This window comes from Podarcis bocagei, assembly GCF_964188305.1.
Source record: "Podarcis bocagei genome assembly, chromosome: 5".
NCBI lineage: Eukaryota > Metazoa > Chordata > Lepidosauria > Squamata > Lacertidae > Podarcis > Podarcis bocagei.
The window spans coordinates 49,855,430-49,880,374 of record NC_138129.1 but is presented as its reverse complement, the minus strand read 5'-3'; the positions used below and the strand labels follow the sequence as shown (position 1 = coordinate 49,880,374).

The 24,945-nt window shown below is 44.4% G+C and overlaps 1 protein-coding gene across 3 annotated transcripts in view; it reads right to left on the bottom strand.

Annotated features, from left to right (window-relative positions):
* ELAPOR1 (endosome-lysosome associated apoptosis and autophagy regulator 1) overlaps positions 1 to 24,945 on the bottom strand; it is a 59,777-nt gene that overhangs the window by 18,461 nt on the left and 16,371 nt on the right. For all 3 annotated transcript variants that reach the window (XM_081194156.1, XM_081194154.1, XM_081194155.1), the window contains exons 2-4: positions 9,643 to 9,763; positions 8,366 to 8,558; positions 288 to 435 (exon numbers count right to left, since the gene is read on the bottom strand). In XM_081194156.1, coding sequence (XP_081050282.1) covers positions 288 to 435; positions 8,366 to 8,526 — 309 coding nt within the window. In that variant the 5' untranslated portion in view covers positions 8,527 to 8,558; positions 9,643 to 9,763. The remainder of the gene's footprint in view (positions 1 to 287; positions 436 to 8,365; positions 8,559 to 9,642; positions 9,764 to 24,945) is intronic.

Genomic DNA, 24,945 nt, shown 5'->3' with positions numbered 1-24,945 from the left:
GCCAAAATTCATTTGTCACCGGATGAAGTCCAAGAAGTAACAGTTCAGTGGGAGGCTAAATGAATTGCCAGCAACACAAAAACGAACCTCCTTCCATGTTTTCTGCTTTAAATACCAGGAATCCTTGTCCTTGACTGCAACAAGATGCAACATTCATTTTTCAGATAGGCCCAGAAAGTGAAAACTAGTGCAGAGGTGGTCATATAGGTAAAGACAGTGCCCAGAAGAAATCCACCCTCACTTTGCATGCAGTATTAGCAAGGTAGATTGAGTTATAGGAAACATACAAAGAACTCAAAGACGATGCTGCTGTCTTGGTAGATATACTCAAAGGAGACAGTGCCAGATTGCTTCAGATTAACAGCATACACCAGAGTGGCTGTGCACTCGTCTGTGTTGGAGGCAATGTAATCTCCCTTAAGACTCCACGTTGACCTGGAACAGAACAAAGAGAAAAGCCCAGCCGTTAAGGGAGTGCTACTGTACAGTTCCAGAGAACAGACACTCCCTAAACATTACAAGAGAGTTACATTAACAGGAGAGATGGGTAAGAAAGCTAAAAGCACAAATGCCAGATGTTACGTCTCCACTGAAATATGGGTGTAATATTTATGAAGGATTTGTTCCACCATTGTAGCTAATATACAAAATTGCCCAGAAACTGCATGATCTCCAGATAAGTCTGTGCCAGGTTTGATTTTATCTGGAGATCAACAACACTTAAGCAGGCTGCACTTAGTTGAGCCATGTTGGCATTTTATACTGACGTATTCAAGTCTACTCCACAATGGTCAGTGTATTCCCTGTATATCACACTCTCATTATATGCTAGGCCATAGCATGAGGCTGCAGAATGATAGATGCAATTACAAGGGGACAAAGCACAGGTTCTGTTTTGTGCAATCATTTCTAAAGCAACTGAAGGGGGGGGGGATAAATGCAGCCACCCTTATTTTACATCTGTTGTAATGTAAGGCAAAGGTGAAATAGGAATGTGGGTGTCTTAACTAAAATGGAGACCCTTTGCCAATCTGGCTGAAATTTGGCAGGTCTTATAACTTGGGGGGGGGGATAGCTGAACGTCCCTGTCATGCCATTCAAATAGAAAACCCCAAATTTACAAGCTGGAGATGTGTGGTTTATTCTCTCATTAAAAGGAGTGGGAAAATGAAAATGACAGCAAGCAGAGTTAAGAACCAAAATGGATGGGTGTTAACCCAAAACTTCCATCTACCGTATTTTTCGTCCCATGGACGCTCCGTCCCATAGGACGCACCTAGTTTTTTGGGGGGGAAATAAAGGGGGGGAAATTTCCTTTATTCCCCCCCCCCCAAAACCAGGTTGGGGAAACCGAACCAGGTCGAGGAACAGCGGGATGATGGCGCTGCGCCTGCTTGCTGTCCCCCGAGCTTGTGGGGCTGGCCGATGTCTGTCTGGCGGGCGGGGCGCTCTGCTTTAGGGCACCCCTCGCGCCGGGCGGCAGGCTGCTATCCGCAGCGTAGGGTGCCCTGCGGGAACTCCCGCAGGGCTCCCCACACTGCGGGTGTCTGTCCGGCGGGTGGGGCGCTCTGCTTCAGGGCGCCCCTCGCGCCGGGTGGCAGGCTGCTATCCGCAGCGTGGAGAGCCCTGCGGGGAACTCAACGAAAGCCTGGGGCAGACAGGATCTCAAGGTTGATGATACTGCCCTAAGGGCAACTTGGTTTAATTTCACACATCATCAGTTTACTTAATTCAGAAAGAAATAAAAGAAATTGTGGTGATCATCATCATGCTTGCTTCTAATGACAAACAGTGTCACTTTGGGTGATAAAACTGGATGGAGGTGGAAGCAGGAAAACATGGCCAAGGGTAGCGACGCTGATTTGCCGTGCGCTGATGTGCAGACAGTAATGGGGTGAAGATGGCTGTAAAGACTCCCGGGAAATGAAAGGTAAGAGGCACCTTTAGCTTCTCTGACAAATAACAAGCATGAAGGAGGGGCAGAGGAGAGAAAACCATGGTGGGTGGTGGTGGTGAAAGAACTATAAGTCTCTCTCTTTCTCTGTGTCTATTTGTGAGGTCCTCATTGTCATCTAGTTACACATGCCTCTCTTACCATCTGTTCTTCTTCAACCCCGTTCTCCCCCCCCCTCATATTATACCTGCCTGTTTTCTTCCAGACAACCCTCCATCCCCCCAAAATTACACTTCCTGATCAATCAGATGTGTTCCACAGCCTGTGAAGCCCATTCCTTCCCCTCAGCTCATCATTTTCAGTCTGAAAAAATATGCAAGCATCTTATTCACTTTGCAGCAGAAAAGAGATAAAAGCCAAAAATACATACTATAAACTGCATACTTTGGGATTTCATACACATTTATGAAAACAAAAAGGCCACTTGCTCCTGTTCTTTTCAGCAAGAGGAACTCAGAACCTTTCACATGCATCATTGCCAACCACTCCATGAAAGGTACCCTGGATCTAAGGCAAACTGGAGGAACCAGACAGACCTTTACTTAATGAGACGAACCAGCAATGGTAATAATCTGCCCCTCTGCTTCTACAACTGTGCTTAGAAGTTTGATGAATAATTTAAGTGATATGAGAAGTAGGTTACATTTGCAAGTTGCACAAACACTTTTTCAGCACCATGGTGTTGAGTTTTTCAGCAAAAAAACATTCTTTAAAGGATGTCTTCTGCCTGACGAGTCTCAGCTAGCTTATCTTCAACATCAAAATGATTAAAGCACTAGGCAGGAAAACAAGGTGGGAGTCTTGGGCTCCGCTCGTCAGGGCATTTGAGGCCAATGGACAGTCTTAAAGCCCCAGAGTTTGTAAAGCAGAGCTAATACACTGTACCCCTTCAAATCCAGGCTTCACAAAATATCCTCACTAAAACAGTTTTAAGCTTAACATCCATTTTCCTATTAGGATTAAAAAGTACAAGTAATCTCAAAACACGAATGACTCAACTCCAGGTGACTGGGCTATGGCAGAGATCAGCTGGTGCTACTGTGGCAGCTAGGACATCTAAATTGAGGTCAAGGTGGTAGGTTGGCTTCCAATCTTCACTAATGGACCAGAACAGAGACTCCTGTTCTACTGACAACATAGGAAGCTACAGTACAGGCCTATCTTTGTGAACGGCAATGTGTGGAAGGAGTCAGCCCTGCCCAGACTGCAGACCTGGATTCTCTTCAAAAGAGGACCAGCATCTTTCAGAAGATCTCCATATTGCCAGTGACCATGAAGAGCCATTGGATCTGGATATCCCTGCCTCAGAACTGGAGGCCCCCACACCAGTTTCCTTCTAGGCCTTCCTGACCTGGGGAGACAGACACAGGGGCAGGTTTGCATTGCCTCCTATTAACAGACTAGCAGCAAGGAAGAATATAGGCACGCCACATGAATTTTCCAAGATGCATGGTTTCTAATTAAATGCATTGGCAGGCATTTAATTATGCATGGTTTCTAATTAAATGCACTGGCAGCCAAAACAAAAGGTAAGGGTTAGGTTCCTCCTCCACGACACCTTACTCATATGCAGACATTAGCACACCCACATTACACACTGTATCTTTAAACAGGCTTTGCGCCTTTGTGCTAATTATGTGAACGTGGGATCACTGTCAGTGCAGAAGAGAACACAGGAGAGAGGCACTCAAAGCCAACATGGTTAAAAATCCAACCAGGACCAGGGAAATCCAGGTCCAAAGCCACACTTAGCCATGAAGCTCCCTGGGTGGACCTTGCACAAGTCACTGTCTTGACCTTAAGGGATAGCTGGGTAAAATGGGGGTGGACAGCCATGTATGCCAACCTAAGCTCCTTGGGAAAAGGGTGGGGCGCAGATGCAATTAAGTAGAAAGAATTTTGGTGAGTGTAGATCTGAAGCTTTACATTCCAGCTGAAAAGCAAGTCAGGCAAAACAGCCCTCTTAAGCCTCATGTTCTGAAAGGAACAACCAAAACTCCAGGATAGTGACAAGGAATTTGAGAGGTATTATTGTTAGAGGAATATTGCATTTGAGGAGATGTGTTTCTGCAGGGAGGACACAAACACAGCTGGAGAAACTTCAGTTAAGATGGTCATGTAAGGGGGGAAAAAACCTGTACAGATTCACCAGACCTTAACAACCCTGCTTCATGATTTATATGCTTAATTCCTTGATCGAATGCTTGTTTGAAGTTGATCTGTAAATTTGTAGCATCTTAGTTCACTCTTGATTCATCCAAATAAGTTGTCTGTAGCCTCGTCCTCCAAAGCCACCTCCCATTCCTCCTGCATCCCTCACCTCCAGCAGACAATGACCCACCAACAGTGCAGTGTCCCCAAGACGAAGCCTCCTGTCACTGCTGATCACCCCTTTCCACTCCCTGTTGCTGCCCTCCAAAGACAAATCCTTAGCATTGGAGAGGGTACTGCCCCCATCATTCACCCCAACATTCCCTGGATTGGGCCTGCCCCCTCCCAAGCTGCTAGGAGTTTCATTGTTCTTCCACTCCCATATGAGGGTCATCCTCTCCTCAGTCTCCTATGGTCCAGGTCCATAGGTGGCATAAGTGCTGGTCTGGGGTCTGTTGGGTGGTTGAGGCAGTGGCATCTCAGGATCTTGTGCAGACCTACCCTGCTGAATGGCAGCCACAGCGCCCAGCAAGCGGGAGGCCAACCACCATGTCCATGAGGGCTACTGGGCCTCAGAGGCGCAGAATGCATGTGAGCAGAAGACAGCTCAAGTGCTGTCCATGGTGCTGATCTTTGTGGCTGGCAACTCTGCCGAGACATACTCACTGAAACCAGAGTGCAGAGAGGATGCAACTCATCCACAAAGAGAATGCGCACCCACCTCTGGGATACATTGGGGAGAGGCTGTGCAGCTGAGCTGGTTGGACAGCCTCCATAGCCACACCTTCCTCCACTGGTGCTGGCACTGCACCACCACCTCTCCCATCCCTGAAAGATCCTTGGGAATCGAGGCCACTAATACATTACCGACATCACTCTGGCTGTTGTTCGTGTCTTTGATGGGGTATGGGCAAGGATCTTCTTACCTGCCTCCAAGGCTTTGTTCAAAGCCTCCATTAATATCACGCTGGAGCAGATTAGTTCCCAGGCTCATTTCCTGATGGCACCAAAGGTGTCATTCCATTGCTTGCAGGTGGAACCTGTCATGCAATGGTGGAGGCAGAGGGAGCCAATCCTCTCAAATGCACTTATGTGCCACTTTCTCTGTAACTCCAGATAGGCACTATTATAGGGCACACTGTACTACCCATGTGGTGATCAAATGGGTGTTCAGAAAGCTGACAATGAGACGCCGGTGCTTCCATGACTTGATCCCATAAATCAGTCACCAAAGCAGTGCAACCCATCAGAAGCTGCCCATGGTGGAAGATGTTGCTGGGCAGAAACCCCTGCCAGGGCACGAAGGATGATGGAGGCTGCACAGGCAAGCAATTATTCAGCCCATAATATTAGCAAATCCTGCTGATTTCTGCAGCCTTCTGAATGCACCCCCAGCTATCAATCACTGTGGCCTTCCACCACTTCTCCTTTCTTCCTGTGGCTGGGCCCCTCCCAGCAACTCTTCCTCCCCTCCTCCAGCTACTTGCTCCCACCACAGTTCCACATCTTTCATCCCTTCATTAGCTCCTCTGCCTGCCCCAGCAGCTGCTGTTTCCTAATGCTTGGTGCCCCTCTGGCACCCACCAGAAAACTTACTCCCCTGGATGTGAACCCACTCATCCCCCCCCAACATTGAGTTTTGCTTCCTGCAGTTTGCTGTGTTGGGTTTTCCTCCTTCCCATTACCCTCTGGATTTGGTTTCTCTCCTATCACTATTGAGCTTGGGTCCCTGCCTTCACCCCAGGTTGGTGTTTCCCCCCTCCCTTTCCACCATACCTCCTATCTCCATTGCTGACGGTAATCCCGCCCCCCGTTTTGGGGTTCTCCACAAGCTTAGCTGCTGGTGGGGGCATTTTCATCTGCCCTGCAATCTGTGGGTGGGCAGATGTATTTCTGCTGGTGTGGAGTCCCCCCCCCCAAGCAATATAGGCAGTTTTTCAATGGGGGAGGCCTACTTATGCCTCATCCAAACCTTTCCCAGACAGGGAGTTATATAGTGGTCTGGACTGCTTGAGCAGAGATCTCAGAGCAGAACGTAAAACAAGGAATGTCAAGAGAAATTAAAATACTGACAACAAATCTTCTCTATATACTATTTGACTAATAGTATTCTTCATAATTAAAAAGATGCAAACTAGAAGTGACAGACGAAAAATAATGTGCTCATTAAAATTGAATGGAGATTCATATTAAAAACCTGCAGTAGAAGTTATTTTTCCATCTTCCTTTACTGCTAAGAAGCAAAAACTGAAATTTCAAAGATGGCCTTTAAATGAAAGAAATAATACACCGCTCCCCTGGCACACATTTGCCTTTACATAAAGGCATCTAATGTTAAAATTATTCCGTTTCCTTTAGCACTTTGTACCCATTTTGCAAAATATTGATTTCCCACCCCCTATAGTTTTGTCACTTCCAAGGGGGAGAAATTAGAATAGAAAATAAAGCTATTAAATACTGGTTTGAACTGATTTTACAAACTAACCACATTACAATACTTTAGGAAATTACTGAAAAATAATATGCTGGTACATTTCTGCAGTGAAGTCTGTTTAATTTTAAATGTTTTAAAAAACCCAATACTGCTGTGAACTATTCCTGGGGCTATAATTCATAAAGCAATAAATTTGTCAGAATCTAGTAATGTACTTTTTTATTTAGAAATTAAATGGCTGTCTGTTTTGTAAGCAAACAAATCCCTGGACTTAAAAATGAGAAAGTCACAATATCTGTTCCCTAGGTAAAAATTAGCAGGTCAAAATAACCCAGTGGGAGCAATGACAGAATCTGCTATTGCAATTAAAACTTAATCAACTGTCTGTATCTTACCACTGTGTGACCATACCAGTCTGGAACCTGGGCTTTCCTTTTAAAAACCAAACCAAAATGAGAGTCTAGTCTATATGGCTGCAAAATAAGTGAAATCTCAGGTGCAAAGGGGAGACAGAATTTCAGCTGGCAGGAAATGGGGATTCAGTGCATTATATATCCTCTTTGTCTCTTATGATTAGGGGAAGCAAACTGAATTATGCACAGTAAGTAAATATATGCAAAATGTATTTAATTTACTTAACCCTGGTGAAGAATTCTGTTCACATTGGGAGAATTTACACACTCACACACAGAGTGCCAAATGTCAGAAATGCTAGGGTGCTGGTGCACATGAACTTACCATTTCATCTATATACCAGGGCTGGCCCACCTATGAGGTAAGGTGAGGAAGCCGCCTCAGGCAGCAAGATCCACAAATGCAGCAAATCTGGCCTCAAAAAAATGCATTGTCCGTTGCTGCTGCCATGGGGGCAGCAACAGCTATGGCAGGCTACTTGGATGCTGGATCTGCATCCTCTGCATCCTCCTCCTCCTCCGCAGCACCACCATGCTGCCTCTACCGCATGCTCTCAGCAAATAGGAGGTGCTGTTGGTGCCCTCCCACCCTTATGAAGAAAATGGCAGGGACTACCCTTTGGGGTCTCCTGGCTCTGTACCAGCCCAATGTGATTCAGAGTGGGCCTCTTTCCTCATGCAAGACCCCTCCCCACCCAACATACACACTTCCCCCTGCTGTAGATCATCACTCCACCCCCTTGTTCCCTGGCATGGGGGAGCACCATTTTGTGGTTCGCCTCTGATGCCAAAACGTCTTGGGCCAGCTCTACTATAGACACAGTGCAGCAACTGATCAAACTTAGGGAAGAGAGTATTTCCCCTTTCCATCCCATCCCATCGCTATTCTCTAGGGTTGCTCTGTTCCATATCCTGCTTTGCCTGCCTTTTGGTTTGGCTAGGAGAATTCTAAAGTTAGTTTTTTACTTGGCACATTGCTCAATTTGCAGTTCATGGCTCTTCCTCCCCCCCCCCCCCCGCCCCCTAAAGTGACTAATCCACACCAGCACATATACATATTGATTAAATCATAGTTTAAAATTGAACCTTGATGCAACCACATCAGGATTCCCTTTTTTGCACAGAGATTTAATCCATATGCATACATGCTGATGTGAATCACCTAGCTGTGAGGAGGGAGGGGAAGCTACAATTGAGAATGGCATCAACTGAGCACGTGCAGCAGTCTGGAAATCAAAGGCAGGAGACTAGCAAGATACTACTCCAAAAATAAGTCTGGGTAATTCAGACCCTCAGGATCTGTGGAGAAATTCACAAGCACCCCCACTTAAACAACGTGTTTAGCTTTTAGAATCAGCAGTCTATGTGATAATGATGTGCTCTAGCAGAAATGAGAGCAACAAGCTCACTCACATGCTGCAGTTTCCCAAGGACTCTGATAAGCTGTAATCAATTTCAAGGTTGGTTGCTTTGTTGTCAAAACCATGGGGCAGCTCATCCCACTCATCGAACCTGATGCCAGTGCCCAGAGAATATGTGCCCTCTGCACACGGCATGCATGACTGGTTCTTCATGTCCAAGAATTCGCCAGCTTTGCAGGAAAATGCTGAAATGCAGAAGAGAAAAACTGATCAGGGGAAAAAGACAAATGAAAACCAAACACAGACTTCCTTGAGTGATTCCTAGATTTATATAACATGCTGCCCCAATGCATTTGCCCTGGCCAGACTGCACTCTGGGGATCTGTGGGTTGCCACTTAATAAGAATCACAAGTTGGGAGAGTCCTACTGTGCTCATGTCCTGCTTCTGTTTCCCATACGCATCCAGTTCACCACTGGTGTAGCTTCTTATACAATTTCAAACCACAGTTCCCTAGAACATCCAGACTCCAAGAATTGTGGTTTGCTTAAAATTCATTGAATGAGAACAAACCAAGATGTAACTATGGTTCCTAATCCTGGTTTGCTCATTAACTAGTCATAGGATCTGGCCCCTGTGGGAATCCGTGGTGCTTTGGATCCAACAGACTCACAGCCTCTGGTGCCCTGCAATGTCCCATTTCAAGGCTTTCTGTGGTTTACTGCCAATGGGAAAACCCACCAGCAGAAGCTTCCCACCTGTCAGAGAGAAGCTCAGGACCTCTGGCATAGCAGAGCACCATCAGCAATGGAGAGGCAATACTGCACCATCCTCCCACTCCCCCAGCCATTAACACTGGGGGGGGGGGTGTCCAAATTTGTAGCAAAGTGCATCATTACAAAATTTCAGCAACATGTCAATTTCAAGTCATGTATGCCAATGCTAACTGTATGTGTGGGAAGTTAACATACACAAAATACAGGCAACTCTCCACCTGTGTGGGGGTTGCATTCCGGGTCATTGCACGTGTCAGCAGTCGCAAGTAAACCCGTTCCATCCCCTTCTGGGGCCAAAAGCAACACAGGCATTGGCGGTTGCACGGCAATCAGATGCACGAAAAATGGTCACCGCCTGCATTCAAGGATATTCTAAGCATGAAATTGGTATCTTTCTCTTCTGAATGTTCAACTATTAACAGGGGTAGACCTCATTTTAACACATTGCACGATGTGACATCTCGTGCCCCATGGCTCAACGTGGCTCTGGAGCCTCCAGTTGGCTGGAATAAACCATGTAAAGGGAAGGTGTGGTGACAGCAGTCATAGCTTACAGCATTTTGTGCCTTTGATGGGGTCTGGCAAGCCGGTGCAGAGTCCTGGGTTGTGCGGCACAGCTACTCTCCATCTGGAGCCTTGGCTGTTACATGCTGTGTATTCATAATGGTATTCAGACTGGAAGAGAAAGTGCAGGGGTGAAATAACACCAAGCGCATTTAGCACCAATGATAGATGCTTTCCCACTTATTATAGAAGATTGGCTCTCCACAGGACATCAGGTTATTATGCTCAGAGCCGCAGAATTTTGCACAATAGGAACATGTAAACTAGATTTGGTGGCCCCAACATTAAGGTAGCACACTAAACGTGCCACGGGCTGGTCTATCTTATAGACACATGCAATTCTATTCTCTAGAGCAGCTACTTCTAATTTATACTAACTGAGAGAATAAACTGGACTTCTATAATCCTATGCATATGCCTACAAATTCCAGAATCAAGGCAGTTTTGAATAACTGTTCTGTTGATAACAAGCCAGACCTTAAAGCAGATGAGATTCCATTTACTAAGCACAAGCCCATTTCCAGAGAAGGTGTTCATGCCACTAGAAAGAAACTGTGCTGGTACTGTAGTTGTGCAGAGTATGAACAAATGTTATCCAAATCCATAGTAGAGCCAGGGTACATGAGAGCTCCAGTTACCTTACTACGTGCAGCAAAATCCTATTTCCCCGACTCCTGGCAGGTCTACATGTTAGAAGAAATAACACAGTATTCACAACCCCATGTTTTCTTTATAAGGGAAATGCTAGATGGGTGGCATTTTCAAGCGAGAGGAAATAGGGAGTGCTCTTCCTATACCTATGGATTTGGCTTTGCAAAACATGAGATCACACACAAAGCCTGGTGCAGGGAAGGCATCCTTTGCTCCCTGCATCATTTCTGAGTTATGCAGAGCAAGGTGATAGAATCCAGGGGCAGGGATTGTTGTGGTTGCTGTTGTAGCTGTGGTTGTTGTTGATTTTACGAAGCATATTTATTCACAACTGCTCTAAATTCTCAGGGCTCCTCTAGATTCTAAATATTTAGCAAACAAAACTATGTTTATCCTAGCATTATTAGGGATTAGTGTAACAAAACTGGTTGTTCATTAAACAGGTTCCTGGAGAAACCCGGATATAAAGTGTTGCCTAAAAGGCAAAACAATATTTCTTTAGTTCTCTAAACAGATGGAGTACTGGAGTATTTGACCAGGGCCAGAGAGAACGCTTCTGGAAATGAGCCAAGTCCACCAATTCTCTCATGAGTCACCTGACCAAGTAATGCGCTCTCTGTTTCTTTGCGATGAAGGCATACAGGGCTGTTCTACATATTTATTCTGAGGCTGATCTACCGGTATATATTTATTTTGGCATTTCCTACTTGATATGATGTAGCCATTCTCATTTTAGTAGAAAATGCAAACGTCATATGTTTAATCTGTTTAATGGACTCTGTGTTCATTCTATACATTTCATATGTACCGTATTCAGTTCTGCTGTTAGCCACTAATATTAACCAACTTAATAAAGATTAATCAATCCTACTGGGCAACTGCTCTTCTTCCTCTCTTAACAGTGACTCTCCTTTTTGTGTCCAGCTTCAAACAGTAAATATACCTAATTTTCATTTATAAAAAGAAAAAGTTATTCCTTCGGAGGTAGTAAGATGCATTAAAATGTGTGGAATGTAGTACACAGCCTTAGCCTTGGTTTTCTGTTTGGTGCCAGGTGAGGACCTTTTTATTTGCCCAGGTCTTTCGGCTTGTTTGCGTTTCATCACGCTGGAATGCTGCCTTCTTTATTAGCAACATATTGTACAGTTTGATATTCACAGAATCGTAGACTTGTAGAGCTGGAAGGGACCCTGAGGGTCACCTTGTCCAACCCCCTTTGATGCAGGAATCTCTTGCCCAATGTGGGCCTTGAACCCACAACTCTGAAATTAAGTCGCATGCTCTACTGGCTGAGCTATCACACTGCCATTGTATATTATTTATTTAATTCTTATGAGCTGCTCTGAGAGCCTTGGCCGAAGAGCAGCCAACACGCAAACAAATCAAATAAATCAAAAATCCTTCCCATAAAAACAATCTTGATTTTTGCTTGGGACAAAAATACAGCAAACTACCTTGTTTAGGATCTATCTTGCTTCAGAATCTAGATGCCGTAAGAGAGAAGCTTGTTTTGCTCTCCGACAAAAACAAAGGCCTGCTTGCAAATGCATTGGTAACTTTCTTAGGAACAAATGTAATTAATATCATACATTTGCTTAATAGCAAATGCAATCTCCAGCTAAGTCCCCGAGTGGCTAGGTTAACATGCTTTTTATATGTTTTTCTTATAAAAACTCTTTATAATGTGTTCTATTGTCCCTGAAAGGGCTGGCTCAAGACATTTTGCTGCCTGGGGTAAAAGGCACTCTAGTGCTGTCCATTCTATGTAGAGAAGCCAACTGGACCGGCTGTTGAATCTTACTTCAACACTAGCAAAGATTCACTAAAAAAACAAACAAACCACTAACACTAGCAAAGATGGCGCACTCCACCACATCCCGTGGGGCATGCAGGGTAGACCATGTGGTGCACACCTACCTCTATCATCCAGCTTCTCGCTGCCACACCACCACCCACACAGCATGTGCTACCCGAGGCGGCTGCCTCACTCTGCCTAAGGTCAAATTCTGGTCCCCAACTACCTTCCTTGTGATCTAATGCTACTCATTTCATTTGTAGCTGCATACTTCTAAAAGCTACAGCGAGCCAGAAAATCTCATTCTGGCTTGGGATTTCATTATTTGGATATAGTAATATTTAAGAGCCAATGTAGTGTAGTCGAGAGAGCATTGCACTAAGACCAGGGTTCAAATATGCCCCCCCTCTCAGGTATGAAGCTCACTGGGTGCTGACCTTGGGGTCAGTCGCTGCCTAACCTACCTCACAGGGTTGTTGTGAGGATAAAATGAGGGAGGAGAACTATGTACGGCACCTTCAGCTCCTTGGAGGACCGTTGGGATATAAATGTAAAATAATAATAATGAATAACAGGAGGGAAGACCCTTCAAAATATTAAAGTATCTTGGAACGTAGAGGACTGGAGTCAGAGAATCAGGCGTGCATTCCCAATTCCCAATTCACCCCAGAATTCCAGCATTTAATGGGAGGTTTCTTTGAAAGGAAAAAAAAATGCACCACACCATGTCCATACCATTCAGGGTCAGAGCTGGCTGTGCCATTTTGTGGACAAAGGTGCTTTGGTGTTAAGCATAATTCAGCACAGCGATTAGGTCCAGGTTGGCAGTTTGCTCACACATCACCTGACATGTAGATTAATCTCTTTTCTGTTTGTAATACATGAAGTAGCCCTGCGTGAAACAGTGGCAACGAAAAGGCAGCCTTTTGTAAAAGTTTCCCAGATGTTAATTTTATCAGGATTGATGAAAGCTGGTTCTTTGCTTTCTGTGGACACCTGCCCTGCCCTTCACTTATCTTTGACTGTGTTCCACACATCCATATGGAGGAACAGCTGCTACATGGGTAAAGTGTTCCCTGCTAATCACCTTGAAAACCCGACACCTTCCTCTGTGCAGAGGCCAGGGAGGGTTGTTTATGAAGAAGTTAAGCTAATGCTCAAGGCAAATGCAGCCGGCTGGAAGAGTTAGCCTAAAAGCCTGGCAAAAATCACCTTTTGTGTTAAGCTGCAAGTTGAGCACCTTATCTTCCCACTCCCCCCCCCCCCAAATCTAAATAGTAAGGAAATGAATAGATTATAATCTGTTAAGAAATAAGGTTCTAAGATTTCCTCGTTATTTCTTAAAAAAACAAAACACCTAATTATTTCTAACACCCAAATCTATATACCTGAGAAAAAGCTCTGCATTTGGACAAAGACATGTAGGGCAGCTGTATAAGAGCAATGATGTTGCTGAGAAACCCCTGCTTTTGTTCTTACAGCCTGTGTAGTGTCAAACTGCAGTCCTCTGTAGACCTTCAAAGTGCCTGCACAGTAATAAACAGGATTACCACCGTCCCCTTCATGGGGCACCTGCTGGTTCCACCTGCCATCCACATGTTTGACTTAAGGCAGTGTGTGCAAAAAAGCTTGCTTGCAATGAACTTAATATGCACAGACCTCTGCACAATCTGTACATGCAAAGCCAGAACTCCCAAACTAAGAGGCTCCTATGAAAACCAAGAAGCGGTACGAGACTCAAATCTTTTAAAGATCTGATGAAGCAACCAACAGAAAGAAAGAATCTGAAGCAAATAATGGGGCCTCTGTTTGACATAAGCATAAATTAATCAGAAAGGGAGCTGTCAAATGAGGCAAAAGCACACACAAGTCAGGCAAAAGGATGCAAGATTTCTCAAAGAAGCTAACTTTAAAGGGCTGTGAGAGAGACAATAAAACAGCAGGAGAAATTCAGAGCTGATAAAGACAAGTGTGGAAGTATATCAAAAGAAAAGCTCAAAAATGGTAAGCAAATGTAAATAATGAATTACAATTTAATTAGGATGCAATCCCATACTGAAGATTTGACAGCTTTCGACTTTGGCAGAAGCCCCCACCACATTGGTGGAATACCAGATATGCAGCCACCACGGCAGATTTGCCAGGGGAGATCTGCTGGTGTAAACCCTCCACTGGTAGAGCCATTCCACCAGCAAAGATACGCCAGTGAAGCAGCTGGAATGGGGTGCAGGGCACGGGCAACGTGAGGAAAGAGCGCACTTGTACCATATTCTACACTCCTTAGATCTGCAGCCGTGAATGCCATAACTTTACACCAGCTCAGGGAAAGAAAGAAAAAAGCTGTGCTATATGTCCATCTAGAAGGATGCAACCCATCAACATTTAGGATTATCACCCATGCCCTATGTTGGAGGACATAAAACCTGTTCTTTCACACCAGGGACAAAGTATCATAAAACACAGTACTCCCACTATTATATTAAATTTATATTAAAAAGCAGGATTTCTGGGGAAAGAGATGGGGGCTTCTGGAAAAAAGGGAGCAGGGCCACTTGTCACTTTTTTATTACAAAGAGCAGTCTCTATATTCTTCTCACGGGGTCCAGGCTGTCTCATTGATTTGTCCACTTCCAAACGGCTGCTTTGTGGTTGGGTGGGGCCAGTGAGGGCCCCCTCTGATCTCTTGGGCCCTCAGCCAGCACTCCACCTGATACACCAGCAGTACAGTAGTACCTCGGGTTACAGACGCTTCAGGTTACAGACGCTTCAGGTTATAGACTCTGCTAACTCAGAAATAGTACCTCGGGTTAAGAACTTTGCTCCAGAATGAGAACAGGATTTGTGCAGTGGCCGTGTGGCGGCCCCATTAGCTAAAGTGGTACCTCAGGTTAAGAACAGTCATCCAGAATGAATTAAGTTCTTAACCCAAGGTACCACTGTATCTAAACCCCCTACACAGAAAGGCTACAACTCAGACAATAGGGCACACGGCATGGGCCTGTATCTCTCTGGCCTCAGGTAGCTCACATTTGATGCTCCCATGCAGGTTTCCCCCCTTGTTTCCTGTTTCCAAAGGAGCCACTTTGCATCAACACAGCTTCTCTCCAGATAACTCGTACAAAACACAAGGATATTGCTGAAACTTCTCTTCCCAGAACCTTATCTGGCACAGTATCTCACCTTGGAGCTTCAGGCCCAAATGCCAAGTTACCTTCCGCTCCCACAACTGGAGATGCAAGGACACAGCACCCCACGCAGGTAAGCAAGTTAAAGAAAAACCCTTGCTGTAATGTATAACCGTTGCAGCTGCCTCCCATGTCTCCCCCACTCCTTTCATAGTACATAAATACGGTGTCTTGCTTGAACCGTCTTGCCCCAACACACTTGGCCTCCCCAAAATCAGTGCTCTCTACATAGAGGAGGTACTCATCCTCACACCCAGGTGAACTCTTCATTGGCAAAGGCCAGGCACTCCTTTCCAACTCGGTTGGCAAGGCTATAAACAAGCATGAGAGGGTTCTGCTCTTATTCTTTTATACAGAGCAAAAAGGGGGGGGAATAAGTAAATCAAAGGATTTTGCCGAACTTGTTCAAGGAAAGTTTAGTTCTTCAGCACCTTCATTTATAGTGCAAACATGATATATTTTTCCTCCTGCTTAACTTAAATTCAGAAGGCTTATTTAGCTTTGTTGCAGAACAAGCTTTGGAGTTTTGTGACATGTTAAACAATGTTTTGGCACTGTATTAGCATTTTCTTAAACTAATAAGAAACAAAGGGCTCATGAAAATATAGAGCCTTTCTCAAGCACCATTTAAATTAGATCTAGCTAGTGTGTAAAAAGTGATTTTGTTCCTAGGCTGATGAACAGCAAGTGGTTCAAAATAGCAATTGAAAACAAGCCAAGCCTTTGAAGTTTCACAGCACTTGAATATCAGGGAAGGGAAAAGGTAAGACAAGAGTTATTATATTAAGACTGTTTGACAGGGAAGGTTTTTGAAATCCCTTGATCTTTCTCAGCACATCCAGTTTTCACAGAAAGGTGCAGCCACACACATTTTCTTCTAGAACAGTATATGCCACTTGATCACAGAAGAACTATCAGACTTTGGAAAAAAATGCATTTTAATACAGGAGAAAATGCTACAGGTTTTGTGCTTTTAAAAAGCACCCAGTATTTTCCTCAACCAAATACAAATATGTGCACTGCAAAACTTTTGCCATGTAAAACTTCTGCAGGGAGTATTTCACTTCTCTGTTCCCCTCCCCAGAACCAAAAAGTGTTGGAGATTATGTACTTGGCTTCATTTTAGTTTCATCACGTCTACCATCACAACGTACATAATAGAAAGAGGTTAATGAATGTGTTCAAGAAGGGAGAGGGACAGAGGCTGAACCTAGAGAGTGAGCTACTCAGGAGCAGAGCCGTGCAAAATCGGGTGTGTAGTCAGAAACAAAACCATGCATGACCCCGTAACAAAAACACACACACTTTTTCAGTACTTGCTCTGTCTGGTGTAAGTGGACTGTACATCTGCCCATGGAACAATGCTGAGTGGAACCCCCAGTCTTCCAAATCACAGGCATTCAACAGGGCTAAACATCACCCTCTAAATAAAGATGTGCAGAATGTCACTTGGAGGTGGCGCTTGAAACTATGGTCAGCAGTGCAAAGCTGGGGGCCAAACTTGGCAACGGATGGTTGAAATTAATGTGCCTAGCTTTCTTATAATTTGTGGCCGAGGGGGGATCAGGATTTGGACCCTGTACCAAGGGGCAGTTAACAGTGTCTGTCAGCCATGTTCCTGGCAAAAATTGTTCTTGCCCCGTGCCCCAAAAGCTGCTATTTGAACCAGGAGGGAAAGTTCTACTGGCATCAAGGGAAGCTTCCCTCCTTGTTATGTCTCGTGTCCCTTTCCATCCCTGTACTGATGTCTGCACGTGTACCCTGCAAACATGTAAAGAGAAATACAAGAATGGAAAAGGACAAAAAACAAACTAACATGGAACAAAAGGCAATCGTTTGGGCTCAGCCCAAGAGATTTGGCCCAGATCCCTGCCCTTATCTGTATGCACAGTGGCACAGAATTCTCATTACTGGTTGAAGCAGAGAACAGGGCAGTGCATTGCTCTCTTTCAGCCTATGCAAGCAATTCCCGGTAGCCAGCTTCCAGTATTTTTAAAACATTTCACTGGGATAGTAAAATTCTTGAAGGAGGAAAAATTACGTAGTAAGTACAATTCCAGATGAAGCTCAGAAGGGCTACAACAAGTGCTACTTTTCTGTAATGAACGTCAAGTCCAAGGGGTCTCAAGTGTAACAGCTACAAGTTGAGCTTCCAGGCTGGGTCCACAGTCTTTTAACTGAACCAGCAGAGGCTCAGCTGCTGAGCACTTGCCTTGCAAGCATGCAGCCCCAAGACTGAGAAAGGCCTCTGTGGGAGAGCAATTCCCAGTCACGGTTAATGATGCTGGGTGAGATGCACCGCTGCATCCCAACCACCTGCACTTGTTTAATGGGTACAGTGCCTTCCCTCCCACCCTTCACTCTGTGTGCCTAATTCAAGCTATTGTCAGAATATCCTCCAGACCTATCAATTTGCCTCTTTGAATGCCAGGGGGTTTTTTGTGGGGGGGGGGTTGGTTTAATTTTTGCTTCAGTCTTTTATGCAGCAGCATTCGGCATTTTGAATTAGATATGGAGCTAGAGCAGCCTACAATGCTTTTAAAGCTAACTGTTTGTTGGATGTAAAAAAATATGTGGGAACACAAAGTCAAGCACTCAAGTTTCATAGAATCATAGAGTTGGAAGAGACCACAAGGGCCATCGAGTCCAACCCCCTGCCAAGCAGGAAACACCATCAGAGCACTCCTGACATATGGTTGTCAAGCCTCTGCTTAAAGACCTCCAAAGAAGGAGACTCCACCACACTCCTTGGCAGCAAATGCCACTGTCGAACAGCTCTTACTGTCAGGAAGTTCTTCCTAATGTTTAGGTGGAATCTTCTTTCTTGTAGTTTGGATCCATTGCTCCGTGTCCGCTTCTCTGGAGCAGCAGAAAACAACCTTTCTCCCTCCTCTATATGACATCCTTTTATATATTTGAACATGGCTATCATATCATCCCTTAACCTCCTCTTCTCCAGGCTAAACATGCCCAGCTCCCTTAGCCGTTCCTCATAAAGCATCGTTTCCAGGCCTTTGACCATTTTGGTTGCCCTCCTCTGGACACGTTCCAGTTTGTCAGTGTCCTTCTTGAACTGTGGTGCCCAGAACTGGACACAGTACTCCAGGTGAGGTCTGACCAAAGCAGAATACAGTGGCACTATTACTTCCCTTGATCTAGATGCTATACTCCTATTGATGCAGCCCAGAATTGCATTGGCTTTTTTAGCTGCCGCGTCACACTGTTGGCTCATGTCAAGTTTGTGGTCAACCAAGACTCCTAGATCCTTTTCACATGTACTGCTCTCAAGCCAGGTGTCACCCATCTTGTATTTGTGCCTCTCATTTTTTTTGCCCAAGTGCAATACTTTACATTTCTCCCTGTTAAAATTCATCTTGTTTGTTTTTGCCCAGTTCTCTAATCTGTCAAGGTCGTTTTGAAGTGTGATCCTGTCCTCTGGGGTGTTAGCCACCCCTCCCAGTTTGGTGTCACCTGCAAATTTGATCAGGATGCCCTTGAGTCCATCATCCAAGTTGTTGATAAAGATGTTGAATAAGACCGGGCCCAAGACAGAACCCTGTGGCACCCCACTAGTCACTCTTCTCCAGGATGAAGAGGAACCATTGATGAGCACCCTTTGGGTTCGGTCAGTCAGCCAGTTACAAATCCACTGAGTGGTAGCATAGTCAAGACCGCATTTTACCAGCTTCTTTACAAGAATATCATGGGGCACCTTGTCAAATGCCTTGCTGAAATCAAGGTAGGCTACATCCACTGCGTTCCCTTCATCTACCAGGCTTGTAATTCTGTCAAAAAACGAGATCAGGTTAGTCTGACATGACTTATTTTTCAGAAATCCATGCTGACTATTGGTGATCACAGCATTCCTTTCTAGGTGCTCACAGACTGTTTGCTTAATGATCTGCTCCAGAATCTTCCCTGGTATTGATGTCAGACTAACTGGGCGATAATTATTTGGGTCCTCTCTTTTCCCTTTTTTGAAAATAGGGACAACATTTGCCCTCCTCCAGTCTGCCGGGACTTCACCTGTTCGCCAGGAATTCTCAAAGATGACTGCCAATGGTTTTGAGATCACATCTGCCAGTTCTTTTAATACTCTTGGATGCAGTTCATCTGGCCCTGGAGACTTGAATACATCTAAACTAGCCAAGTATTCTTGTACTATCTCCTTAGTTATTCTGGGCTGTGTTTCCTCTGCTAAATCATTTGCTCCAAATTCTTCAGGTCGGGCATTGTTTTCTTTATCGGAGAAGACTGAGGCAAAGAAGGCATTGAGGAGTTCAGCCCTTTCTGTGTCCCCTGTTTGCATTTCACCATCTTCTCCTCTGAGTGACCCCACTGTTTCTTTGTTCTTCCTTTCGCTACGAACATACCCATAAAAGCCTTTTTTGTTGCTTTTAACCTCTCTAGCAAGCCTGAGTTCATTCTGTGCTTTAGCTTTTCTGACTTTGTGTCTACACGTGCTGGCTATTTGTTTGAATTCCTCTTTGGTGGTTTCCCCCCTTTTCCATTTTTTGTACACATCCTTTTTTAATCTTAACTCAGTTAAAAGTTCTTTAGATAGCCACCCTGGCTTCTTTAGGCACCTTCCATGTTTCCGTCTCATTGGTATTGCCTGAAGTTGTGCTTTTACTATCTCCCTCTTAACAAACTCCCAGCCATCATGAACTCCCTTTCCTTTTAGTATTACTGTCCATGGGATCTCACCCAGCACTTCCCTAAGTTTTATGAAGTCGGCTTTCTTAAAGTCAAGAAATTGAGTCCTAGTATGCTTGGCTGCTCCTTTCCGCTGTATAGTTTCATGCATTCTGTCACTTAAATACCCAACTGAGATTGCAACCTGTGCTTTTTCGATTGCAGAGAGATGTATCTTTTTACCTGGCAAAACACTGAAGGACAAGCCATTAGCAGCTCACATATATTCAGTCGTGTCTGGATGTTACACTAAACCACTGTTTAAAAGCAATGTGAATGAGTCTACCTTCCTTCAGGGCTCTCCCCACCTACCCACAGCTAAAAGAAGGAACATAAAAGCGCTTGCTTTGCTTTCAGTAAACTATGACTTCCTGCGTTGTCAAAACTCAGAATAGTAGTTTAACACTAACTATGGTTAGGGTTTTTATATAAAATCAATACAGCTTCATAACTCATAATTTGAAGTTGACTTGTTTGAAAACTAAGTGCAGTTAGTGAGAAAACATTATTCCTGCTTCAGATAGCATGGGAAGTCACAGTTTACAAAAAAGGAACAGCCTGTGGACTCATGTTCTTGGCTGTATGGGACTAATAGAGTTGCTCAGGAAGAGAGGAGGCTGATTCATGCAGTGTTAAACCATAGTCTAATGTTACATCTGAACTTGGTCATTGCATTCCCATTTTCTGTAAGGCATACATGATTCTGTCTGCTCACCATCCCTCTATCTGCAAGTATGTGTGCACACCCATCACTCAAGAGCAATAGATTAGCACAGAGTTTGACATTTCCAGGCTATTAAGGAAATTCCACTTTTAATGAGCAAGAACTTCTGTGCGATTCAAGACAATTCTCCTGGACATAAGCTTACTGTACATATCCATTTATTTTCCTTGGCAAGAGACTGACATTTGCTCCTGGCACTTGCCTGAGCTGTTCTTTATTTGGCACATTGTAAGGATAACCTACCCGAGTGCAATGAATAGCAGGTAAGTCAGAAAAAGGGGGAGAAATAAAAAGAATTCTACTGACAAACCACTTTTCCAGACAAGAACATATACTAAATATGAAAAAAAATTAAAACACAAATGAGGGGTATATTATGAAAAACAATTAACAGTCATGTAAAGAAAAGATACTTTTCTTCTGTAGAAAATAGATGGTAGATAAATTTAAAACACACACATTTGGTCTAACACAATGGGGAAGGGCTATTGTTCGGCTCTACGTTTTGCATACAAAACGTCCCAGATTCAACCCCCTATGTCAAAGCCTTTTCTTCAGTGTGCGGTTGGACAGAAATGAGGAGTTGAGGGGAAACTGTACCATTAGAAAACTAATAATGTGAAGTTTGAAAAAAAAAGGGGGAAATTAGACATGTGAGGCATAAGTGTTTATTAAGCAGTTAATTGACATGAAATGTCAAGGACAGCATGTACCCAAATTGTATCAGGGTAGAACGTGCTCCATTTCCATACTTAAAATAAACTGCCCAAACCAGATTAAAACATCTTCTTTTGGGCGGGAACCACCTCTTCTTCACCTTCACCTTTTGGCAGGTAACACTTCATTTTATCCTTGTAGTTACTCTTAAAATATTCCTGTTTTTGCACCTGTCACCAAACTAAGGCAGACTCATCTACCATATAGTGACGGTTCATTTATAAGAACTAGTGGCTCATATGGAGAAACTGCCATTGATACAGAGTGTAAAGCACACTTTGTGTTTGTTCAGCCTTTGCTATTTTGGTGTGTGTGTGGGGGGGTACAATTGGTGCAGTTGCTTTTTTAAAAAACCCTCCTAGTGTCTCCAAGCAGAGCTGGGAAAGACTTCTGTCTGAAACCCCGCCAGACAGTATCAAGCAGGTGTGGCGGTACATTGGAAACTACTGGCAGATCTCTGGGTGATTTCCAGGAACTTGGTAAGGGATTCCAACTGTCTAGTACAGTGGTACCTCAGGTTACAGACGCTTCAGGTTACAGACTCCGCTAACCCAGAAATTGTACCTCAGGTTAAGAACTTTGCTTCAGGATGAGAACAGAAATCATGCTCCGGCGGCGCGACAGCAGTAGGAGGCACCATTAGCTAAAGTGGTACCTCAGATTAAGAACAGTTTCAGGTTAAGAACGGATGTCCAGAATGAATTAAGTTCTTAACCCGAGGTACCACTGTAATAGCAACACCAGAAATAGGTGGGGCAACCCAGCCAGATGGGTGGGGTATAAATAAAAAAATAAATAAAATAAAAATAAAATATCACACACAAATCCTAAATTAGGCTGCTGAAACAAAGAAAGGCTGCAGGGAAATCTAGGCTGAACATATGTTAAGGGGCACCTTGTCCTTAATTCTTAGGGCTTGTCCACACTTCTGCTTGCCCCATGCCTAGAAAGCATGGGTCTAAGCAAGTTTCCCCTTGCCCCACTCATTTCCCAAGAAAAACCTGCTCTTTAGCTTTAAATTGGAACAAATGGCAGTTCACGAAAAACCCGTGCCATTTGTTCTGACTGATAATAAAAGAGCATTTTTTCCCCAGGGGAAAGCAGTGGGACAACAGGAAGTGGATAAGCCCTTAGCTAAATTTATTTTGCACCTGGCTCTGGTTGGGGGATCTCAGGAGTTTTAGTACAATAATATGGTAGATCCTTCAAAACCACCCTCCCCTGGTGTACAATGTAGATGACTCTGAGCTGGATGAACAGTGGTCTGAGTTGGTTGGTATAAGGCAGCTTTCCATGTTCTCAGTCCCTGCTTTCTCCCACCTGCGATGATCAATCAATAGTAAAGAGACCCTTTTAAGCAGAAAGTGCTTTCATACCAGTAAAGGTCACTTAGCTGCTGTAAGGAATGCTAAGTTTATCACAAATGTGGAAATGGGTATTTTCAGGAAACTGCAGCATTCTTCCAATGCACTCAGAATAATTCTACCTCCAGAAAGCTGGACCCAGAACCTTGTACTGAATAATAATAACTGAAGCATAGTTGAAATATTGGCCAGTCTTAAAAGCCGTCCAGCTGCCTCTGTAAGGAACAGGTTGTAAAAGCAGCTAAGGAATAACAAGGAGTTCTTATCTGGATTCACCATGTACTCCTCCTTCGGGCATTCTGAACCAGGAAGCAAACAAGGCTGCAATCTGGCACTGGGAGTGTACCTGCCATTCCAACTCTACTTCCTTCTCCCCCATGCCCAAAGTATCTCTGCTGTTTGAGGTGGCTCTCAATACCATTTTACAAGCGGTTTTGTCACTGATGACCATACAAACAAGTTCTATTTCCTCAGAACATTTTGCTTTTTTAAATGAGCAATTCAACCTGTCTTTATGAGGCATGCAGACATTCTTTGAGAAGATTAGACACATGCCTATTATGAAGCAAAAGTGGTCCGTTTCCTGGAACTGTGTTAGAAGCCCAATCTTGTTTGCAATCTTCTGGTTTCACTGTACTTCTGCTGGCAACTCTCCTCATCCCTTGATTATCAGAATCAGATCTCTTCACTAACTTCCCTGTCTGAGATGGCACAATAGCAAGTTCACGGAATGCTGCTTAACAGCAAATAAAACTGCTGGTCCAAGCAAGCTGGGATTCTCTATCCTGGCTGGCACATGTCCTTCCCAGCCCAGATGGCAGGGACTAAACCCGGATACTTGTTTCACACAAAGCTTGTACTTTAGTATTAACCTGTGTTCCCTCCTCTCTTGCTTTGCTAGCAGGGAAACATTTCTGATGCAGGATCCGGACTTCCCTGGCCACATAGTACAAAACTTATCTAGGGCATCCACTATCCTCATTTCTCTACATACATCCTCAGAAACCCCTGGGCAACCGTTTATGGATTAAAAGTGGCTTTTCCAACTCAGCTGAGCCTCACAATGTTAGACAGCCTAGGCCCCTGTCGGTTACAAATCCTCCAAGCTACTGGTTTTTCCAGTTTTACTTCATGTACACATAAACCACCACTCAGCCTCTGAAACCAGCAGCCTGTAAAAGGCAAAATCAACATTTTAAGCTTTATTTATTGCGTGTTCACCACCTGTTCTCCTTATCAGGTTGATTCTTCACTTCACTTTCTCCTAGCACTAATTTCCAGCATTTTCTTTCTATACGTGTTTCCTCTCTAAACCACTTCTTCATTTAACTGAAGAGATTGAAGGTATGCCATTTCATCTCTGTAGCAACAACTTTGAAAACGTGTGCAAAACGTGTGTGAGCACAGGGGGGGTGTATAAAATGCATGCACTACCTTGAGATATTAGCAAACTGGATTTTACAAAGGTCAGAACCACCCTTTTCTTGTCTCTACCAAAAGAAATTAGCAAGGGGTCTGTGGTGAATAGGTGCGCAAGATGCTGGTCACAGATGCCAACTTGAAGAAAATATTGGGGGGGGTGCCTCTCCTCACTTCTCCCCTCTCTCCACACCACCTCCCTTCACCATGAGGACACAAGCCTGTAAAAGAGGGTGGTGTCCAGCTAGGAGGGAGGTGGCTGTCCAAGGGAGGAAGGTGCCAACTTGTGGGGAATAGGGAGGGTTCAGCTCCCCCTAAATATTCTATTGGAGGACCAAAGGGACCAGGGCCTCACAGAGTTGGCACCTATGTGCTGGGTTGTGTACACTGCACCACCCCACCCCCACCACCGCCACCCAAACAGCATGTGTTGCTCCTATCCCAATATCCACTCCCAATCTCCACAGGTTTAGAACCAGTGTCTGTTGAATATAGCCGGATTCTCCCTTCAGGCATTCACTCTAAAGAAAGGTTAGGAGAAGATGCAGCCATGCACACACTTTGGGCCCTGATGCATTCAGCTAAACATCTGAATAGGGCTTAAGGAAAAATGACTAATTTTTGCTGGAATACACTGGGCAGAAACTGAAAGGAACTGAAAAGAAAAATCTAAATGTGGAGACAAATGGTTCTAAATTTAACTCCATAGTGGTAGGATTACTACAATGTGTTTCAGAGTGGAA